This window comes from Ischnura elegans, chromosome 9 (genome assembly GCF_921293095.1).
Source record: "Ischnura elegans chromosome 9, ioIscEleg1.1, whole genome shotgun sequence".
Taxonomy (NCBI): Eukaryota; Metazoa; Arthropoda; class Insecta; order Odonata; family Coenagrionidae; genus Ischnura; species Ischnura elegans.
In genome coordinates, this window is record NC_060254.1 from 9,686,552 (window position 1) to 9,707,241 (window position 20,690).

A 20,690-nucleotide genomic window follows, 5' to 3' on the forward strand; every position below is an offset into this window, starting at 1 on the left:
GACGGGGAAAGACACCGTCTGGAAGCTAAAGCGGCGGAGGGATTTGCGGTTGATCAAAAACCAGTACGGAGGGCAATCTCGGGACGGATAGAAATTGGGGATAACCGGTGCTGTGACTTTACAACATGCAGCAGGAGGGAGGGAGGGAGGGGTAGCATACTCCATTGCTGGAGGAATACGGCTCAGAATAGATGTGAAGAAAGCGCAATGGTTGGAGGAGTGGGACCTTGCCCACAAGATGGAACTCCTTAATGACTAGCACGAAATAATACGACTTTTCCAGCGGCAACTTTGTTACTAACGAAAGTTCCATTTAGTATACATACATCAGAAAAGCTACTAGCAAAGTTTTATTCTTTCATCATAGAGTGATGAGGAAAGCGCTTAGTGAGCCTGAAAAATATTTTCAAAGTAGAATGGGTAATATGCATCGATTACTGAAACATGTGATTTCTAAATAATTCTTATGCTGTTAAGAGGAAATAAGACGAGAATTAAAGCCTTAAAAATAGACACGATTCCAAATTTTAATAACCATCCTTCGTCGCAAACCAGAGCCCTATTAACAAAAGTCTTCTACCTTTTATGGTGCATTTATATTTACCCCACATAGAAATTCCCACTTTAATTCGCAATTAGGCCAATTTGCTTGAATTCTATCCATAAGTCAAATTCTCTTCCTTCCTCTTTACCTTAAGTTCTTCTCTTTAGTAAGGTTTTCACTAGGCCTTACCGTTCTAGTACTAGCTTCATCTAGTCGCTGTCCTTCCCGTACTTAAACTTGATAAGTAACTCACCGTATTGAAATAAGTACAAGGTTGCACCTATCCACAATTATTTACGTACCACCACCTGCAAGTTGAACTATTAATGCCATAACACCGCCTCAATAAATAAATAAAACTATTACTTGACTAACACTGCCTCAATAAGTAAGGACAACAACAACTACGACAGTAACACCGCCTCAATAAGTGAGTAGAACTACTTCTACACTAACACCGCCTCAACTCAAACAATGCCGTCAACAAAAAAGCCAATAAGGGAACTTTCGTATCGGGAGTATCTCGTGAGTTCGGTGATTTTCTTTTCCAATCTTTGCCAGGGGCCAAAAATCGCCCTTACACTATCCTTACTCAAAGGGACACGCACCGTTTTTCCTGGGGTACAACACGAGTCACTCGCTTTCCGACCGCGACAGGCTCGACTAAAACCTAAGCGCGGGCTTCCTCGCAGACACCTACTAGTAAGTAAGGTTTCACTTCGTCGGCGGAGGCGGCGACTGCGCCCTCTTGCGCTACATTTGATCGCACGCATGAATGAGAGTTTCCGAGGGGAGACCGTGGGAATTCCGGCAAACTTTCGCCTCCGCCGCTGCAAACGTGCTGGGCCGATATTATAGCGAAATTGGTCGTTAATCAGAACTTCACCTCACTGGGGCAACCGCATCCGCGTATTTCGCCGAAATAATTTTCGGAAGAAATTATTCCTCCGAAGGAAATCCGAGATGAAGAAATAGGTTAAGGGAGTCACGTAGGCAGACATATACCTCGTGATTAATTAATTATTACACTTCCGGATAGACTGGTTTTCATTTTTCACTTAATTTTGGTCAATTGGTTAAAATGTTTACGCTTGATTGGCTAAGTATAACGAGTTTGTTGGAAAAAGGAACGTTAAAGAAAGTAAAAGGAGAATGGATCCTAGGTGGACACAAAAAACTAACGACCAGCTTTCAGCGGTTAAATATTGCCGCGTAATCCATAGAGAGCGGCCTGAAACGGAACAGTGGATCTATCCGTACCACCCACTTTGTCAAGCATTCAACAAAGGAAAGGCTTCTTCATCAAACAGCACGAACAGAAATACCATTTTTTTTAATAATAACGCGAAAAAATCTTCCCATCGGCTACGTATTCATATTTTGCAGTAAAAAAAACAGCTAAAGAGCCCCACAAACAAAAATGAAAGCGATGGTTATTATCATACATGAATTTAGAAAAAATATTAAAGAGGATATTTAAAAAAAAGACGACCACAAAGCACCGATACCATTAATTTGGATGAAATTAAGGTAATTAATATGAGGAAATACAAAACATAAAGTTGAACAATTAACGAGTCTCAAATAGCATCAATAAAACGATAGTTATGAGAAATGCTAACGTAAGTGAAATAAGGACATAAATTCTTTTGAAAAAATTCTCAGAATTCACAAAGAATAAAACTTTTCGGCAATTAGATTCTGATGAAATATTAGGAACTAATAATATGCGACACAAATAGCAAGGTACAACAAGACAATGAAAACATTGTATTTCCAAGACAAGCCGAAATGAAAATGTGAAGAAATGGCAAAAATGTAACAATTTTTGGAAACCAACCATATTCTTGTCATTCACGACTCCACAATGCCGATCAAAGATGATATTAAGGAGACGCATCACCCTATCTCGGCCGATCTTTATTCATGATTTATTCCTCGTTTAAAACTTACGCAGTCACCTTGAAATTTTTATGACGTGCATAATTCACCCTGGTTAAAATTAACGAGTATCGTAGACATAAAAATTTTACTCTACTCCCTTCACGGAGATAAATTTAAGTTCTTGACATACAGGAATGTTGACTCTCTAAATATTTTGGTGTCATTTCACAAACATCATGAAACCACACATTACATAAAAACAGTTATATAATTCGTTTTCATAATTTTGAAAGTTAAATTCATAGTTGTTTACACACAGAAATTACAACATTTAATATATCGCCAAATTAAGTGTCAGAAATTTGATGACACAGGGCATTGTTGTCCATAGCACATGACTCGACGATAGTCGCTACAAGGGAAAAAAGTTTCCCAATGAACGACTATCCGCAGCTACGTGCCTGTAAACATGTAATTCCAAGATGTTAGACTAAGTTAAAAACGAGCAATAGATCACAAAAAAATTACGACCGGTCGAGTGCACGTGACGAGTCGTCCACAAAGAAAAAAATGAAATTGAGAGAGTGAAGAAAACAACACACGATTGAATTCCAACGCTTAGGGAAGTCGTAACTCACGCCCGTGACTCTCCGTGAGCAATGGTCTCCTTGGAGAGCGAAAGACAACCTCTCCTTATCAAAAAGAGCAATGCCCCATGGAGCACAACCCTCTTGCACTTACTCGGGCGAAACCACAGCCTTTCATCGCCTCGCCACGAAAATAACCGTCCATTTGGACAATCGTCGAGAGCCAGAGGTTTCCCAGAAGACCACCACGGGTCAAGAGAGAGCTGCAATTATCGAATGCCATATCGAAAAGCGGAAACAAATAAAAAAGAAACGAATCGCGCTCGGATTTTCCCGAGGGTTGAAAACGGCGACCGATCACGTGATGATACATCCCACGATTTATGTCGAGTCCGTCCGGATCTCGTTACGAAAACAAGGCCCGTCCAGAAGGCGAACAAATTTACAAGTTGGCCCCGCGTCATCGCGAGTTATCAACCTATATTTAAGGTCGAGAGAGGATGGAGGGAGAATGAATCCCATCCTCTCGCGGTGATGCGTTCGGGTTAAGACAGACCGTGGCTGGCGTCGGGGGGCAGGCAGGCGGGCGTGAGGCGGCCGGGGGAGGCCCAGGGCGCGCGCGCCTTCCGTTAGCCGCCGCCTCCGAAGGGTCAGAAGCAAGCAGCGGGGGGGGGGGGGGGGGGCAGAGGAGGAGGTGGGGGTTTAAACACCACCGCGCCCCCGGCAACCCGTCCGTAGAAACAAGGCCCACCGAGCGGCCCTTGCGTCACCGGGCCGGATTGTACGAACGCGCGTGAGAGTGGGCAACTTGCTTGTGGAAAGGAAGAGCGTTTGTTACAGGCCAGAGCGTAGTGGTGCGCGTCAAGGTGTTTGTCGTTCGGAGTGCGATCACACTGTGCTGCCCACACTTTCCATCCAAGCACCAGCGCACCACGACGGATGTAAATCTACATCTACACAATACCCATAATATTATAATTCACAGTGTCCGGCGGTATCTGGTGGAAATGTTTTATATCCATGAGAATAAAATAAAATGGTAAATTTACACACAATTTTATTTACAAAATACCGACCCGGTTTCGACACGAAGTTGGAAAACTTGGAAAATTCAGACACATGCATTATGGAATACATAAGTTATTATGCTACAATAGAAGTCAACTAACCTACTTGTAAGTCCTAGCGGTGACGTTATAGTCTCTTATTGAAACTGGGTCGGTATTTTGTAAATAAAATTGTGTGGAAATTTACCATTTTATTTTTTCTCACTTATAATATTAATTCCTTAATAGCAAGTTCCGATCCTCAGAAATACTGCCTATCTTTACACTCCACATTCCCACCCACTCCTTCCGTAATAACCACCTACTACATCAACCTAAATTCCGTCTTTCTCTCTCTCAGAGATCACTTTTTTACAGACTCCCTACCTCTTTCAATACCATTTCGACTTCTCACCCTTCCCTGGATCTTTCAATGCCCATCAGATCATTCAAGCTGCAAAAAAGCCATATTCTGAATCCCTTTTTTCTTTTTTTATATCCTTTTTATAGTTCTTTTTTAAGCTTATATTTGCTAAAGCTGCAGATTTTATTTTGTCTATTCAATGTAAAGGCCGTTTTGGCTGTTTTTGAATGATTTAATAAATAAATAAATACCCTGCGAGCTACATCTAGGGTGTTTGGCAGGGGTTGATCAATCACCGGCATGTAAGAGGATTTCCACATGCACACCACACGGTCATAAAAATGTTACGCATACTTACAAATTATAATTTAACATTCATGCAAAAGCAAAACTTGTCACCTATGTACTAATGAAGGCAATCTGACAATGAAGCCAGAACATGTTAGGAAAACTTGGAAAATTCAGAAACATGCATTATGGAATACATAATTTATTATGCTACAATAGAAGTCAACTAACCTACTTGTAAGTCCTAGCAGTGCCGTTACAGTCTCTTATTGATAGAGGAAAAAACGACAATCTGTTCTACAGTGTATCTCTCTTATTTTATTTCTATGATCGGTCATGTGATAAATCACAATTTATTTTAAGTTATTTTAAGTATTCTATCGATTACATTAGGTTCGAATGGAGTATTTACGAAGTATTCTGACGGTCTCCACTCCATTTCCCTCTTCAATTCGTAGTAAGGCCTTGTCCCTTTCATTATATCTATCCTATTCTCTTCCTTCCTCTCCATCGTATATCCAACACCCCAGCCTCTAAAACCGTTTCAATATCCCCTACCCACTAAGTACTCGCTCCATCCATACCTGCTGTCAAAATTTCACTAGCTGTTAGCCGAGTATCGGAAGTAGCGAGGCATTGTTTCCTGGTTCTCAAACTTTTTCTTTTCCCCGCATACCCAACATTTTCCTCTTAAACACGCTTTTTAGAATTCGCTCCCAGCTTAACTCCTTGCGTTGTAATGACGAGTCTAGTATGTCATGAACTTTCGACGACAAACCGCGCAATGACGAGTGTATCTCGTCATCGGATTTCCATAATTTTAGCACTATTTAGAGGAACAATATAATTAATTTGAAAGCTTGAAAATGTTAAAACATGCATAGTAAACATAAATAATTCATATTTCATGAAACGTGATGCATTGGAAGTATTAAAATGATTTTATTCGAGTACCGATAGCTGTGTAGCTCTCCATGTTTAATAATCACATTTAATTTAATTTCACAAGTCACAGTTCTACGTTTATTACAAATTACAAAATATCATGTCATTACCTACCATTTAAAAGAGAACCACAGAAAAAAAATAAATAGAGAAAAGGAGCACGATATTCGGAAAATTATTCGAATTGGAAGGGGTTAATACTTCCGTCCAACTCTTCTCTCTCCTCCGAATCTTCTCTAAAATCATTCCTCACCTAGTGTAGGCGATAGACGGATTACCTTGTCCTCAGCTTTTGGCTACTTCGCAGCCACCTAGGGCACTCTTGTTTATGGCTATTTACAATGAGAGGCCACGGAGGATGGGCGGCGAGGATCTCTCCGGTGTGTTTATGGCAGTGTCTGCATCAGGGAGGGGAGGGGACCCCTCTTTCCTCCTACGGCCCCCATCACCTCCGCCGTTGCGAGCGTGGGAGAATGCATCGCCGTGAGATGAGGAGACGGGTTGTTTCGACGCGGAGGGGCGGGAGGAGGGGATGCCGGCAACGAGGTGATGAGTCTTGACCCGCTATGGATTCGTCAGTTGGGAAGGAGAGGGAAGGATGATGAGTGGACGAGGTAGACAGAGCCTCCCAAGGACGGGCACTCGCTGCGGCCTATGCGACGGCCTCCTTCACGCACACATGCCTCATCACCCACTACCAGATGAAGAGGTTACTCCAATGGAAATTAAACGCAGGGCTAGTGTACGGGGGTTGCAATTCCTAGTCATCAGGGACTTCTGAAGAAATAGCTATGTACAGCCAATTCATTAATATATGCCGGCCTCGGTGGCGGCGGGGTAAAGCCCTTTCCAGCCAAACAAGAGGTCGCGGGTTCGAGCCCCTATCCAGGGCATGGCTGTTTGTACGAGTTCATTTGTTACATTTGTTGAAAACCTAGATGCAAACGGTCAATGAGTGCAGTTTTTGGAATTGTGGGAATAAATTAAACACAAATTAATATATAAGTATACAATGCGCCTCATTACGATCAGTTAAGCCGCAGAGTTCCGTCATCATGATACAAATAATTGAACGAAGGGCAATTTCAGACGCAAGGCAATATCCCAGGTTAGGTAATTTCGAACACCACGACGATATTTAATTTAAGATCTAAATGAAGATACGGGAGAAAATAGTCTCCCATACACTTAACCAGCGCATCTGCCCACAGAGTTTCCGCTCTTTTCACTTTTTATGTCAACTTCTACTGACTTTTTATGTATTGTATTTTTGTATATTATATAGAAGCCATAATAGAGCATTTTCAATACATTTGAGATGAAAACACTTCTGAAAAAAAGAGGCAAAGAAGGAGAGTGTGCCTAATACATGCGGATTTTTTTTCTTAATGCCACCGCTGGCACAATGAAAGTAAAGAGAAAAGCAAATAATGATACAATTCGAAGATTCACGCTAAACGCGGGGAAGAAGCGCAGTAAAATTAAACCTTGTTAATTCAGTAAGAAGCAAAAAAGATTTTACAGCAACGATGCAAGTAGTGCGTATGATACATTGCAACATTTCTGATAAGGAACAGCTGAACTCATCGCATATAGTTAAAGTCCTCTCCTAAGGCTGCTGATGAAATAGGAGTATCTTACACAGACAGTGTATCTATGGGTTCTTCCCAAGCAATATCAGTAACCTCGATTCACCAAAAACGAAGTGAGGCAAGGGAATTGGATTAAATACGTCCGTTGAAATGTTAAAAGTAACTTACGAACAAAATCATTTTGGAGGTAATTAAGCTGAATTTTAACAAAAAATATCGTCAGTGTTCGACATTAGTTAAACTGGGAAGTTACAATGTATTCCTCTGTCATTTTGCTGGCCTCTACTTGTTATATCGTGATAGTGAAACTCTGCGGTTGAACTTATTCAGACAAAAAAGCATAAAACAATAACCAGCTATTGCTTCTAATTTCCCTGATTGGAAGGAATTGGGAATTTAGGCCGGAAAGCATTGAACAATACTTACTTTTTGTATATAAGTCGAGCATGCTTTTTGAGTTTAACTACAGCATAAAATATTAGGAATGATACATTAAAGCAGTCAACTGAACTCAATTGACCTTCACTTTGCAGGAATCCCTCGATCAAATGTGTGAATTATGCTTAACGCTCCATAACTTTATACAGCAAACATTTTTATAACGAGATTCCCCGCGATCAAAGCAACACGTGTGATGATAAACTGGAAAATGAAAATAAAATCAAAGCGAATATAAATTCATTTTCTTCTAAAAGAGTGCCACAAACCTACACGGCAGAATTAACGCCAACAGAATAGACACTCAAAATAAATCGTAACAGCCAAATGCCTCAAGTATTTGCACCTCTCTTTAACATTGATCAGATAAGCTCAAGGGATGGAACTGGTTTCCAGCAAGCAGTATCCGGGAAGCTATTTGCAGCGCAAACGTTCTTGTGAAATATAAATCAGGACGCAGATCATAGCTACATATTTTCCCGACGCAGAATGTAATTCCTACGGCAAATTCGTTGTCAAAGAAAAATCGCAACCTAAGCAACAGGGTGAGGCTGAAATAAATCTAAAATTCATTCTACCAACAATTATTCATCTCTTTGTGAATATATGTCATGACAGCTCCCACAAGGCTTCCCGGGTTTCTCGTTTCAGCCATGAATATCTATGCCAATCACAGCTCGAGGTATGACCAAATCGGTATGTTGTATGCATACATCCTCAGACCATTTCCTCGATATCCCTCAATAATGTATGCTTACTTAGAGAGAGCTACAGACAGTACTGCTATTAAGTAAACTGAACTCACGACAGAGAAAGTAAATAACTCATTGTATACTAACAAGCTCCCTAAAGACTAAATGCGAGCATCGTTTCAAATAAGTATTGGTGCACTTAATAGTAGGAAGTAAATAAATTACGAATATCCAACGCGTATTGACGCATTAAAGTTGATGCTGCGTCCTTTGCAGGATGAATGGGGAGGGCAAAGGAGAGCAGGGACTTGAACGCCCGACCGAAACAGGAGGCGGCACCTGGGCGGCGAACTCTGCAAACAGCCCCTCTCGGCCATCACAGCACCAGCAGCCGAGGCGCAGGTGAGAGGGGAGGGGAGGCTGGGGGAGAAACTGCCCCGCTTGTTACGAGCAAGGCCATCGCCTCCTCCTCCTCCGCCCCTAACCTCCCCTCCAGCCCCCGCCCCCTCTCCTCATCCCCCTCGAACCGTCACGGAGACGAGCAAGTTCCTTGGAGCCGCTTCCTCCCGGCAGTCGAGACTCGTTTCCACTGGGAGTAGCCACGCAGTCAACGCGGCTCTCGCCACAGCGACCGTGTGTGTACTTTGTGTGCGAAAGCAAGAGATGAGATCTTGCTAACCGAAAGGTTTTCAGAACGGCACTCAGCCTGAGGTGCGATAGCAATAGGTCCTCAGCAGTTTACACTTGAAGGACTCTGTCTGCGAATAAGGATTAAAGTCTTCAATCTCATCCCTTGTGCCTTCCACTTTGCCGACGCCACGTGTGAATTATTGAAGGTGACTTCCCTTCCTCGTATCGCGGCCTTAGAACGGCTGCGCGGAGAATAACACTAGCCAGCGGTTCATCGGACTCGGCAAAAACCGTTGAATAAGGGAACGGCGGGATGAGAGTTGGGAGGACCGAAGCCAAGTTTAGGGGGGCGGAATGAAATAAAGACGCTTGCGATGCGGAGTATTTTCTCCGAAAATAAAGGGATGATTCACTCTTAGCGAGTATTTGAGGTGAAACTCACGAATGGATACAGTGACATGTGCCTTGGATTAAGTGCGAAGTGATTGTCTCGTCATTTGTGGATTGCAAGACGAAGAAGGGTCGCTTCCCTCCCCGCGTTGACTCCCCGTGCAGAGGTGGAAGCGACGCAAATTGCCCCTTTTTTACCCCGAGTTTATTATTTCCCGCGAGAGTGCAACGGAGGGGGTGTCAGGGGGTGTGTGGGAGTTCCGTGTACTGCAGACGCCGCGCGATGGATGGGGGAGCCGGCGACTTCCCCGCACGCGCACGATGACTCCTCCGCGCCTCTCCCCGCAGCCGGACGCCCAGAGGCCGCCGCTCTCCGCCGCGCGAGACAGCCGCACCCGCCGCGCCCCGCGCGTGTGATGCGCGGGCGAGGCATGACGTCAGGGACCAGGTCGCGACGCCTGCCCCGCGCGCCATGCAACTGAGCCCGCTCACCCTGACGGCGCTCGGCGCCATCTTCGGCGTCCTGGCCGCCTCCTCGCTGAGCACGGCGCTGCGCTACACGGCACCCGATGAGTGCAAGTGGGTGTCTTTGCGCGAGGCGGGCGCGGCGGGCTTCCCGGCCGAGGCCGCGGGGGCGTGGGCCGAGGAGCCGGACGAAGACGCCGAGGGCGAGGAGGAGGGAGACGACGAGGAGGTGTCGCTCTTCTGTCGCCTGCGCACCATCAACTCCGAGCTCGAGAACACCAACTTCTCGGCCATCCAGCCGCGCCACACGGCGGCGCTGCGCCTCGAGTGCTCCGACGCGCTCTTCTTCCAGTCCTCGCTGCGCACCGACTCCTTCCGCGCCCTCTCCTTCCTCCGCACCCTCTCCATCGAGTACTGCAAGCTGGGATCGCTGCCCGCGGGCGCCTTCCGCGGCCTCACCCGCCTCCGACGCCTCACGCTCCGCACCCACAACGCCGACTGGTCCGCTCTCGCGCTCGACGTCGAGCGCGGCGCCTTCTCCGCGTCCGACCTGCCGCGCCTCACCCACCTCGACCTCTCCGAGAACAACCTGTGGTCGCTGCCTCCCGCCGTATTCTGCCCGCTCCCCCTGCTGCGCACGCTCAACCTCACGAGAAACCGGCTGCGCGACGTCACCCCATTCAAGTTCACCGCACCCGAGGGGCAGGCCGCCGCCTCCGCCGCGCTCCTCGACATGCCGCACTGCGGCGCCCGGCTGCAGGTGCTCGACCTCTCCAACAACAGCGTCGAGTCCCTGCCCGCGGGTGCCCTCTCCGGACTCTCACGGCTCCGCGAGTTACGCCTCGAAGGTAACGCCTTGTCCTTTGTCGCGGACGGAGCGTTTCAAGGACTCACGTCATTGGCCGTGCTCAGGCTCTCGCACAACAGACTCTCAAGCCTTCCGCCCGAGTTATTCGCGAGTAGCCGCGACCTGCGCGAAATCCACCTCTCAAACAATTCCGTTTCCGTGCTTGCTCCGGGATTGTTGGCCGGTCTCGAGAGACTACAGCTGCTTGATCTCTCGCAAAATGAACTCACGAGCGAATGGGTCAATGGCGCCACACTGGCTGGGTTGGTGCGGTTGGTCGTTCTCGACATTTCTCACAATCGGCTCGGCCCTCGAATCGATGCTGCCGTGTTTAGGGATCTCTACAGCCTGCAAATCCTTCGCCTATCCGACAACGTCATTGAGGCTCTACCGGAAGCAGCATTTTCCGCCTTAGCCAACCTACACACTTTAGTACTATCGCGAAACAGACTAGTGGCTGTAAGAGCCGCACCGGTAATACCACCCATTGGAATAGGAAGCGTAGGTCCCTCTACACCGGCAAAACCAGAAACCTCCCCATTCTCAGGTTTGAGGGCGCTATCTTTGTTAGCTCTCGATGGAAATTCACTAATGACTTTGGAAGCAGATGCTCTGTCTGACTGCGCCGGACTACTAGACTTGCACATCAATGGAAACAGGCTTCGAGAAATTCCCCCTGGGCTATCAACCACTCTCCCACAATTGCGAACGATTGATTTAGGAGAAAATGCAATTACAGCAATAGACAATACTTCATTCGCCCCAAATGGTCTTCCTCATTTATATGGACTACGCTTAACAGATAATTTAATGGTTGAACTGAGAAGAGGCGCCCTTAAAGCATTGCCTGCACTTAAAATTTTGAATCTTTCAAGAAACAGAATTTCGTACATTGAACCCGGTGCTTTTGATGACAATCAAGCCCTTCAGGCAGTGAGAGTAGATGGAAACGAATTAACTGAAATCACAGGTCTCTTCTCAAAGTTACCTAATTTAATTTGGCTAAACGCATCTGACAACAGGTTAGAATGGTTTGATTATGCCCTAATTCCAACTGGTTTGCAATGGCTAGATATCCATAGTAATTCTATTTCTGAATTAGGAAGTTACTTCGAATCTGAGTCAAAATTAAAACTTACCACCTTAGATGCAAGTAGTAACAAACTTACGGAATTATCAGGTAGTGCAGTCCCCGATTCAGTAGAATTACTTTTCCTTGGTGATAACAGAATAGAGAGAGTTCAGCCGTACGCATTTTTCAGAAAGCCTAATTTGACTCGAGTGGATTTGATGAAAAATAACATCACACACCTAGGCCCTAATTCACTGAGAATATCTGCCGTATCTCATACAAGGTCACTTCCCGAATTTTACATCGGTGGCAATCCCTTCGCTTGCGACTGTACGATGGACTGGCTTCAGAGGGTTAATAATGATGGAATAAGGCTTAGAAACCAACCTAGGGTAATGGATTTGAATAGCATTTACTGCAGATTGGTGCACGGTAGAGGGCGAAAGTTTATGCCCCTAGTAGAGGCCGCCCCCTCCGACTTCCTGTGCCCGTATGAAACTCACTGTTTTGCATTATGTCACTGCTGTGATTTTGACGCCTGTGATTGTGAAATGACTTGCCCCCCTGACTGTATTTGCCACCACGACCAATCGTGGTCCGCAAATGTTGTGGACTGTTCGACAGCTGGATTACTTGGACTGCCCGCGAGAATACCTATGGACGCAACAGAGGTTTACCTCGATGGTAATTCGCTAGGGAAAATAACGAGTCATGCATTCATCGGAAGGAAGCGTTTGCGCTCTCTATTTTTGAATGCGTCAGCAATAGACACAATAGCGAACAGAAGTTTCAATGGCCTCCCAGATTTAAGAATACTGTACTTGCAGGAAAACATCTTGGGAGAGCTCAAGGGCTACGAGTTTGAAGGGTTGCCAGCTTTGCAGGAACTGTATTTACAGGGAAATAGGTTAACATCTGTTTCATCAAATACCTTTGCTCCCCTTCCCGCCCTGCAAATACTTAATCTCGAGCGAAATAGAATAATGTCATACACAGTGTGGACATTGGAGAGCAATACTGCCCTAAGTTCGATACGCCTATCTCATAACCCATGGTCGTGTGACTGTGATTTTCTGACACATTACAGAGAATGGCTTCAGAATGGAGCAGCTGATGCCGTCGAAGACTTGAGTAAAATTCGGTGTTATGCCATGGGAAATAGCTCCAATTTAGAAGGGCAAGCAACAAACATTTCAGTGATAGAAACAGTGACTGGTGACTGGGAGGAGGCCGTATTTAGTGATCCATCAATTACCTCCTTCCTTATTATTCACGATAATAACACGTTGTGTGGACTGTGGGGTCAAAACGGGACGGGTTACTCATCGGGAAATAATTTCCTCACCGAACCACTCATAAGAGATTACCTGCCCCTCCTAATCGCGGCGCTTACAGTGTTTGTGATTGTGACTTTGTTATCCCTCCTCATATTCATATACCGGCTTGAGCTTAGAGTTTGGTTCCACTCTAGGTACGGTGTACGCTTATTCCTCTTCCCCTCCTCCTCATCCTCCATCGGTGCTTCGCAAATGGGGGACAGTGATAAACTTTTCGACGCTTTCATTAGTTATAGTAGCAAGGACGAGGCGTTCGTGGCTCAAGAGCTAGCCCCCACCTTGGAACCAAATTATAAGCTGTGCCTGCACTACAGGGACTTCCCCGTCGGTGGTTACATAACGGACACGATAGTGCAGGCGGTGGAGTCGAGTAAGAGGACGATAATGGTGCTCTCGGAGAACTTCATTCGCTCCGAGTGGTGCCGCTTCGAGTTCAAGTCGGCGCACCACCGGGTGCTCCGCGACCGTCGTCGTCGGCTCATCGTCATCATCCTGGGCGAGGTGCCGCCGGCCCGCGAGCTGGACCCCGACATCCGCCTCTACCTCAAGACCAACACGTACCTGCAGTGGGGGGACAAGCTGTTCTGGGAGAAGCTGCGCTACGCACTGCCCGACGTCCCCAACAACAGGCGGCGCGGCGGCGGCGGCGGAGGTAAGCGGACGGCGGCGAGGCAAAACTCCACGTCCCGCATGCCCCCAGTGCCCAACACCCAAACGCCCCAAAACATACCCGCAGTGTCGATCACGGGGAACCCTCAAAACAGGGCGGTGGCCATCCACATTTGATGCCTCTAGCACAGAGAAATCATTCCGATGGCACATTGACGATTGCTATTAAAAAATACCCCATTTGTGTGATCAAAACTTGTATAAATATGAGCAAAAAGGGGGGGCATTGTAAAGTACTTGATTCAGTAGTGCATCCGTGTGAATATAATTCTTGAGTGATTGGGAGTGAGTGTTGTGGTCAATTGGTATTTTTCTAAGGCACAAGATTATGATGGCTGTCGAAGTGATGCATGATGATGTATACGACTGATTTTTCAAACTATTTTTTTTTTAAATTCACTACTTCGGCAGCTTTTCAAATTCTTTTAATTCCACTATTGTGAGGCTTATGAATGACAGTGGCCACGTTAAAAAGAATAAAAACGATTTTGTGTGCAAACAATTAGAGAAAGAGCTTTGAGTTGCATGTTTGATGATAACTTTAAAGAGTGTGTTGATGTTGTGTGCCTAATGGTGTGTGTTATGTTCCACAGATGTGAGAAAATAATGAGTCAATTAGTCAGCCCCAAGTGATATCGTGAGAAAAAAAAACGCCCCTTTTCGCGAAGTGCAGTGAATCACGCCTGCAGTGTGACGGTGGACGGATTTCCAATCATCTACTTTCAAAACACGAGTGATTGTGGCCGGCTGGCCGGCCTGGACCAATGGCCGGCTAGCTGCGGCCCTGCACCACGGCGCTTGCTGCAGCACCGGGAGACGCGGCTGGAGAGGCACGGCGCCCCCCTGGGAGGACACCGCCGGTTGGCGGGTGTTGTTGTGAAGTGAAGGACGTGAAGGATACACGCGAGAGGTACAGGTTGTGATTTCCGTCGTGGGTTCAACTAGTCGGCGGAGGGAGCTTAAAAAAGTGCATGGATAGGATTGTGGACGGTTTCCAGAGTAATATAATCGCCCCTGTCGCCAAATAATAATAATTTATTGTAAAAAAATTCAAATCCTACGATTACCCTTGTGCTGAATGTTGGAAAATCCTCTAAGAATTCTCCTCTCATCCAATTACTTTTTTGTTCTTGCCAATAGCACGTTCCCATCTCTCTTACGAACACTGAACTATATAAACAATTGACAGTGTGAAAGGAAAACAAACCGTGTCGTGTAGAAGTTCTGTATTGCCTGTACATTAATTTGCTTATCATTCAAATGTAATTGTTTTATGCTTGTCACTATGGTGCTATAACCACTTCATTTCCACTGTCAGAGATCGAACAATTGAAATAAGTGTTCATGTCTTTAAAGTCCTTTCCAATCAAAAGAGTGATCTAACATACAACGCGAGACTGTTACATATATGGAAAAATAAAAGAAATCATGCTACATTAAAAATATATATCTTATCATTTTAATTTAATTACCCAAACAATTAAGGTCTTAAGTAGCTGTCCACTCAAAATTGCATAAATAAATGGTAATATTATTTGCAAACACGGTGAAGGTACTTATCCAAGCATTCGCCTGCCCAGGCAGTAATAGAGCGAGTAAGATTTATCAGATAAGGTTTTCATAAGAGTAGCTTTTAATTTTGAGGTGAAATTTTTGAGCGACATGCATTCTTGATAATGATTGGTAAAATAATTGTTCCACATTTCTCAATCGTTGTTTGGTCTAATCCAATGAGATTAATTCAAGAGGAATCATAAGATCAGAAAACCAAACATTTACAAGAGTTAACTAGCATAGCAAATACAATTGCAAGGAAGATCCTGTGCTTCGAAGTATTGCACTCATTTGGCAAATTTCATTTGCCGTAATAAAAAAAATTTGGGTATCTGGTTTATGTTGCACTAAGGACATATATATTTTTAAAAATTTGGAATTGAATATTGAAAATTGTAGTGCCTGAAGTGCTTCAAGTAATAAATGAAAACAAAACATGCCATTAATACAAACTCGGCTAATATTTTCCATTGCCGCATGAAATACAAAGAATTTCCGAGGAAAAACATTTGCTCAAAGAAAATGTTGCAGAATAATCTCTCATATTCTTTCCTCTGTTTGTTTCAATGTGAGTACATCAACGAAGCACATGGGCATGCCAATATTGAGTCATCACAGAGTAAAATGTACAGTACTTTTGTTTTTACACATACTTAAGACACATTAGCATAGAGTGCTCGTTTAATAGATTGCTTTTAAACTATATTGCGCATGAGAACTTGTACAGGAATATGGTAAGCAAAAGAAGGTGTTCATGCTCTCTGGCAGCGTTCTAATCGAGTTTTCTTACATTCCCATGAATTTCTACAATTATTTACACATTAGAGTGGCAAGACAAGAACTTTGTCGTATAAAATTTATCAATAATTCTCGTAAGACCGTAGATAAAATATAACATAGGTTCCTAAACATTAGATATCATTATATACATGCTTTTAAATGTTACTGCTAAGGTGAATTTAGACATGAGTAAGTAATCTAAAAGAGTTTTGCTGCTCACAGGTTACTCAGTCAATTTTTTAAATACCCGATTCCATTAATAGCTACTTTGGACCGTGGTTTAGTACTACACAAAATTCCATAAAAATCATTCGATAATATTCATAAATTAATCTGGGTAGACTGGCTGATGGTAATGGTCTTATTAATAGCATATTTAAAGGAAATACCAGCAAATGTTTGTCTAATAAACTAGATTTGATATGCCAGATAGAATCTCTAACCACAGACCAAACAAACTGTCTTACTTCAAGAAGCGAGTCAAAAACTAAGTGATTTTACAAAGAGACCAGAGCCAACATGCTTTACGTAATCCACTGTTTAAGATAATAGTGTTCACCGGAAAATCTAACTGTAACTGGCGAATTCAACAGGAACAAACCCTTCTATGAATAATAACACGATTGACGTATTTCCTTCACCAGCAACAGCTTTGTTAATACAGCCACACTCAAAACAGATTCTGGGGAAAATTGTTATCAAAACACAAAAACATAACACAAACACGATACATACGGTGCCACACAAAACACCTATATCATTACCTGGGATGCACAAGCAATTCTTTTTCAACTGAATGTGATTAAGTAGTATATTCCATCAATAGGACTTCCAAAATAACTCGATACACTTAAGAGTCGCAATAAGAATACACCATCATTGTTTATTTATGGCCAGTACAGACTTCAAGTCTAATGTTTGATCGAAGATGTAATAAAAGAAGGAAGAAATAGTTATCATTCATCATTTTGAGCCCAAAAATGTTCACTATCCCCCTAACTAGGAGCATTATCACTTTCTGGACTCAAGCACAGAGTACCAATCTAAGCGAGGCCACCAAAAACCGAAACATCTGAGACAAGGAAACCACAAAAGAAAGACAGGATAGCCATCGGGGATATTTTGGACGCGGATAGGATACTAGGTCCAGGGAACCGCCTCCCTAATGAGTGGGATTAAAGGGAGAGAGAGAGAGAGAGATAGGCGCGGTATTTCACCTAAGATTTGAGGCCACACGAGAAAAAGTAATAAAGACCTGGTTAGGGCCGAGGAGGTTGGGCCGAGGACCAAACAAGAGGGAAGATGTTGTGGGGAGGTTTGGGTGGCAGTGGGGAGAGTGAGTGGAGGTCGACAGACGAGAGGAGGAGCGAAAGGTTGTAGCAAAAGGAAAGGGGGGGGTGCGGGGGAGGCGCTGGTCGGCAGAGGAGGAAGGCCACCGCCAACGATGGGGGTGGGCGGCTATAGTTGTGCGGAGGCTTGAGCATTCGCAGGTAGAAAAGAGTTGGCAAAACGCAGCAGAACACACAGAGGGGACTCCATTAAAGGAGGCCCAAGAACATGGTGGCTTAGAGTTTTATCAGTGAAGATTTCTCGGGTTTTGGACCGGTTAAGGGCCTACATATATCCTTCCAACGTTTCGACGAGCAAGAGAACCCCTGAAGACGATGGGTGAGTGGCTTGTCGCAACGTTGTAAGGAGATATGGAGGATCTCACCCGGCGCAAAACGCGAGAAATCTTCACTGCCATTGTTCGCCGGGAAAGACCGAGTCATTACATCGAGCGTTATATCCGCTGCAGTTCGCGCGCATTTTATTCGGCGGCGACATCGGGCAGCTCTATCAGTATGACTTTCGCCAAAAAACCGTAGTGGAAGTGGTCTCTTTTTGTTGAAAATCGTCTCGCTTACGTTGATACGTGTGGTTTATGTGATTCATTGGCTCAGTTACAAATTACTGCAGGTAATTTCTTCGCGAAAATTGGATATAGATGACTGATAACGCCACAAGTGGCAATTTTGTAATCTGTTTTTTTAATGCGCGCGGATCTACTTCAATTCTGTCGGCGGACTTACGCATCCTCTAATGCAATACTCGTGGAACACACGATGGCGAGTCAGCCGTCCAGCCGGGAGACTTGAACGACCGTCTTGAGTAGCCGCGGCACGGCTGTTCTGGGAAGACACTTTTACGGCACCTCTCTAAATCACCACGGAGGAGCCACCTGCTTTTATTTACTCTCACAAGTGCGAATTGCAGGATGGGGGAAAGTTATCAGCGTTAGATCTGAGTAGGATAAACATTTGGGAGCCGAATTCAGGAAGACCTAAACTTTATTATCAATCAAATAGAATGACCACCGTCGAACCATAGGATTAGATCAGCTTCGTTGGTTAACTCAAGAATATTTCACATTCACTTTGATCTAGATTGTCATCGATTCGAATTTATACGGCAATAAACAATCTATTTGAGGGCATTTATGACTTTAAGTAGGATATTTCTTAGCATATTAAATTTACCAGAATATTCAGTTGACAAAAGCAACTTTAAAATCAGTAGATATTATTTAAATTTAGACACAACGAACTTCGTGGATAACAATATCGTATGTTAAAGTAAGATTAGCGAGGCCTTTTTTATCTTACCATTTAGAATGAACTATAAATTCAAATCCCCCTCATCTCGGTGGCCAGGTCTTGCTTCACGGATGTCTGCAAGCAGCACCTACAAATAAATGACTTTGATCTAGGATTTGATCTCCGAAAGACTTAAATAACGCATGCAAAGGAGGAGATCCGATCAATCATCATCGCTTATAGGCTAACGAAACACTCACTTCCTCGGGTGATGCAGCCCCTAAATGCCAGTCTTGAGGCCTAATCAATCATATAATATTTTACCAAAATCTTTATACAAATACCCGTCGCTTTACCTCATCCCTTCCCCTCCCCCCCCCCCCCAAAAAAAAAGAAACGACACTTTCCGTCGACTTAAGAAAAATTACGAAAGCATCCCTTCACTCAAACATCCAGGCTACGCGAACGCCTTCCTCGGCCGATCCTCTAATCGATCAGCATTTATCTCTCCGGCGAGGTTCCACAACTTTTTTCCTCTTTCCTTTAATCGGAGAGGAAAGCGGTTGAACAGGAGGAAGAGGAGGAGGAAGAATGAATGAGGAAAAGAGGCAAGGAGGGCCCTTTGCTATTTAAGGTTTCTTGGTTAGTTTACTGTTTCTTAAACCACTAATGTTTCTACGTAAAGCGACCCGGGTTTCTAGAAGTAGTCATCACCATCAAGAGTAAATCATTATGTATTTATATTATTATTGTAACCTAGTTACCTAACGGAGGAAGAGATGAATTTATGACATTAAGTAGATTATTCCTTAGCATATTAAATGTACTAGAATATATAGATGGCAAAAGTAATCTTAAATTCAGTAGATATTACTAAAATTTAGCCACAACTAACATCACGGATAAAAATATCATATGTTATAATGTGATTAGCAAGGCCTTTTTACCTTACCATTCAGAATGAACTATAAATTAAATACCCATCATCTCGGTGCCCAGGTCTTGCTTCACGATGTCTGCAAAATAGGGGAAAAGGATGGGTATAGATATTCGCTCATGAGAGTGTTCTCCTGCTTTTAAGTAAGTTTTAAAATTTCTAACTGCTCTCTACAATCTAATTTGCGGCGGCCGTTTAATATTTTTTTAATCCATTTAAAAATCACCCCATGGCAGTTAAATATTATTAAGTGTTTATCGAAATTACTTTTTTCATCTTGCTGTTCCTGTAAGTACTTTAATGTTCTTTCTTCCTGACATCGAAGCTTCTTCCTATCTGCCCCACGTAGACACCATTGAAATCACTAATAAAATTACATAAAATTGAGAATTTTAGCGCTTGAATTCTTAGTTCTCGATAGGTATAGAGACAGGTTTGTGTCACGTGTGTTTGTCTCTCTCTCAATAAGCAGTTTTTAATAGCGAAAAATTCACTCACAATGTTGATAAAAAGGAAGGAATACACGGAGAGTACGCTTATACGCCCATAATAATACTTTTCGTCACCATAGTAACCACTTCAAAGGCGACAATGAAAGCGTAAGGAGATCTTTTGAATTGAATGATATACTTAATGGAGAGCCATATAAAATAAATGACTGATGAATGTGTGGAACATAACTATATGTTAGTGATTTAGCACATGTCCGAGGATTAGCAGCTACTAGTGGTGTAAGTAACAGTTAACTAACCAAGAAACCTTACAATGGAATACCAACACAGTTAAGAATGAATTAGTGAATTTTCCTTCGCTATTTCCCGTGACGTCACGCTCACTCCATTTATGCAAACTCGTCGAAGGAGGGCGTGGGGGTGAGGAGGAAGGTTTGAAAAGAGGCAGAGAGAGAGAGGAGGAGGAGGAGAAGTTGGGGGTTGCCCGTTTGCGTCCGGATGATGGAAATATCGGATGGGAGGGGACTCTTGGTTAACGGACGGGGAAGGGAAGGAAGGCGCACACGCTGAATAGGAGAGGAGGAGACGACTGGCCGCGGGA

The 20,690-nt window shown here is 44.1% G+C and overlaps 1 protein-coding gene across 1 annotated transcript in view; it reads left to right on the plus strand.

Annotated features, from left to right (window-relative positions):
• The window catches only part of LOC124165640 (toll-like receptor Tollo), a 76,469-nt gene extending 61,236 nt beyond the window's left edge, over positions 1 to 15,233 (plus strand). The window contains exon 2 of the mRNA XM_046543114.1: positions 8,657 to 15,233. Within this exon, the coding sequence (XP_046399070.1) occupies positions 9,873 to 13,907 (4,035 nt within the window). The 5' untranslated portion in view covers positions 8,657 to 9,872 and the 3' untranslated portion in view covers positions 13,908 to 15,233. The remainder of the gene's footprint in view (positions 1 to 8,656) is intronic.
• Positions 15,234 to 20,690: the final 5,457 nt, after the last annotated feature.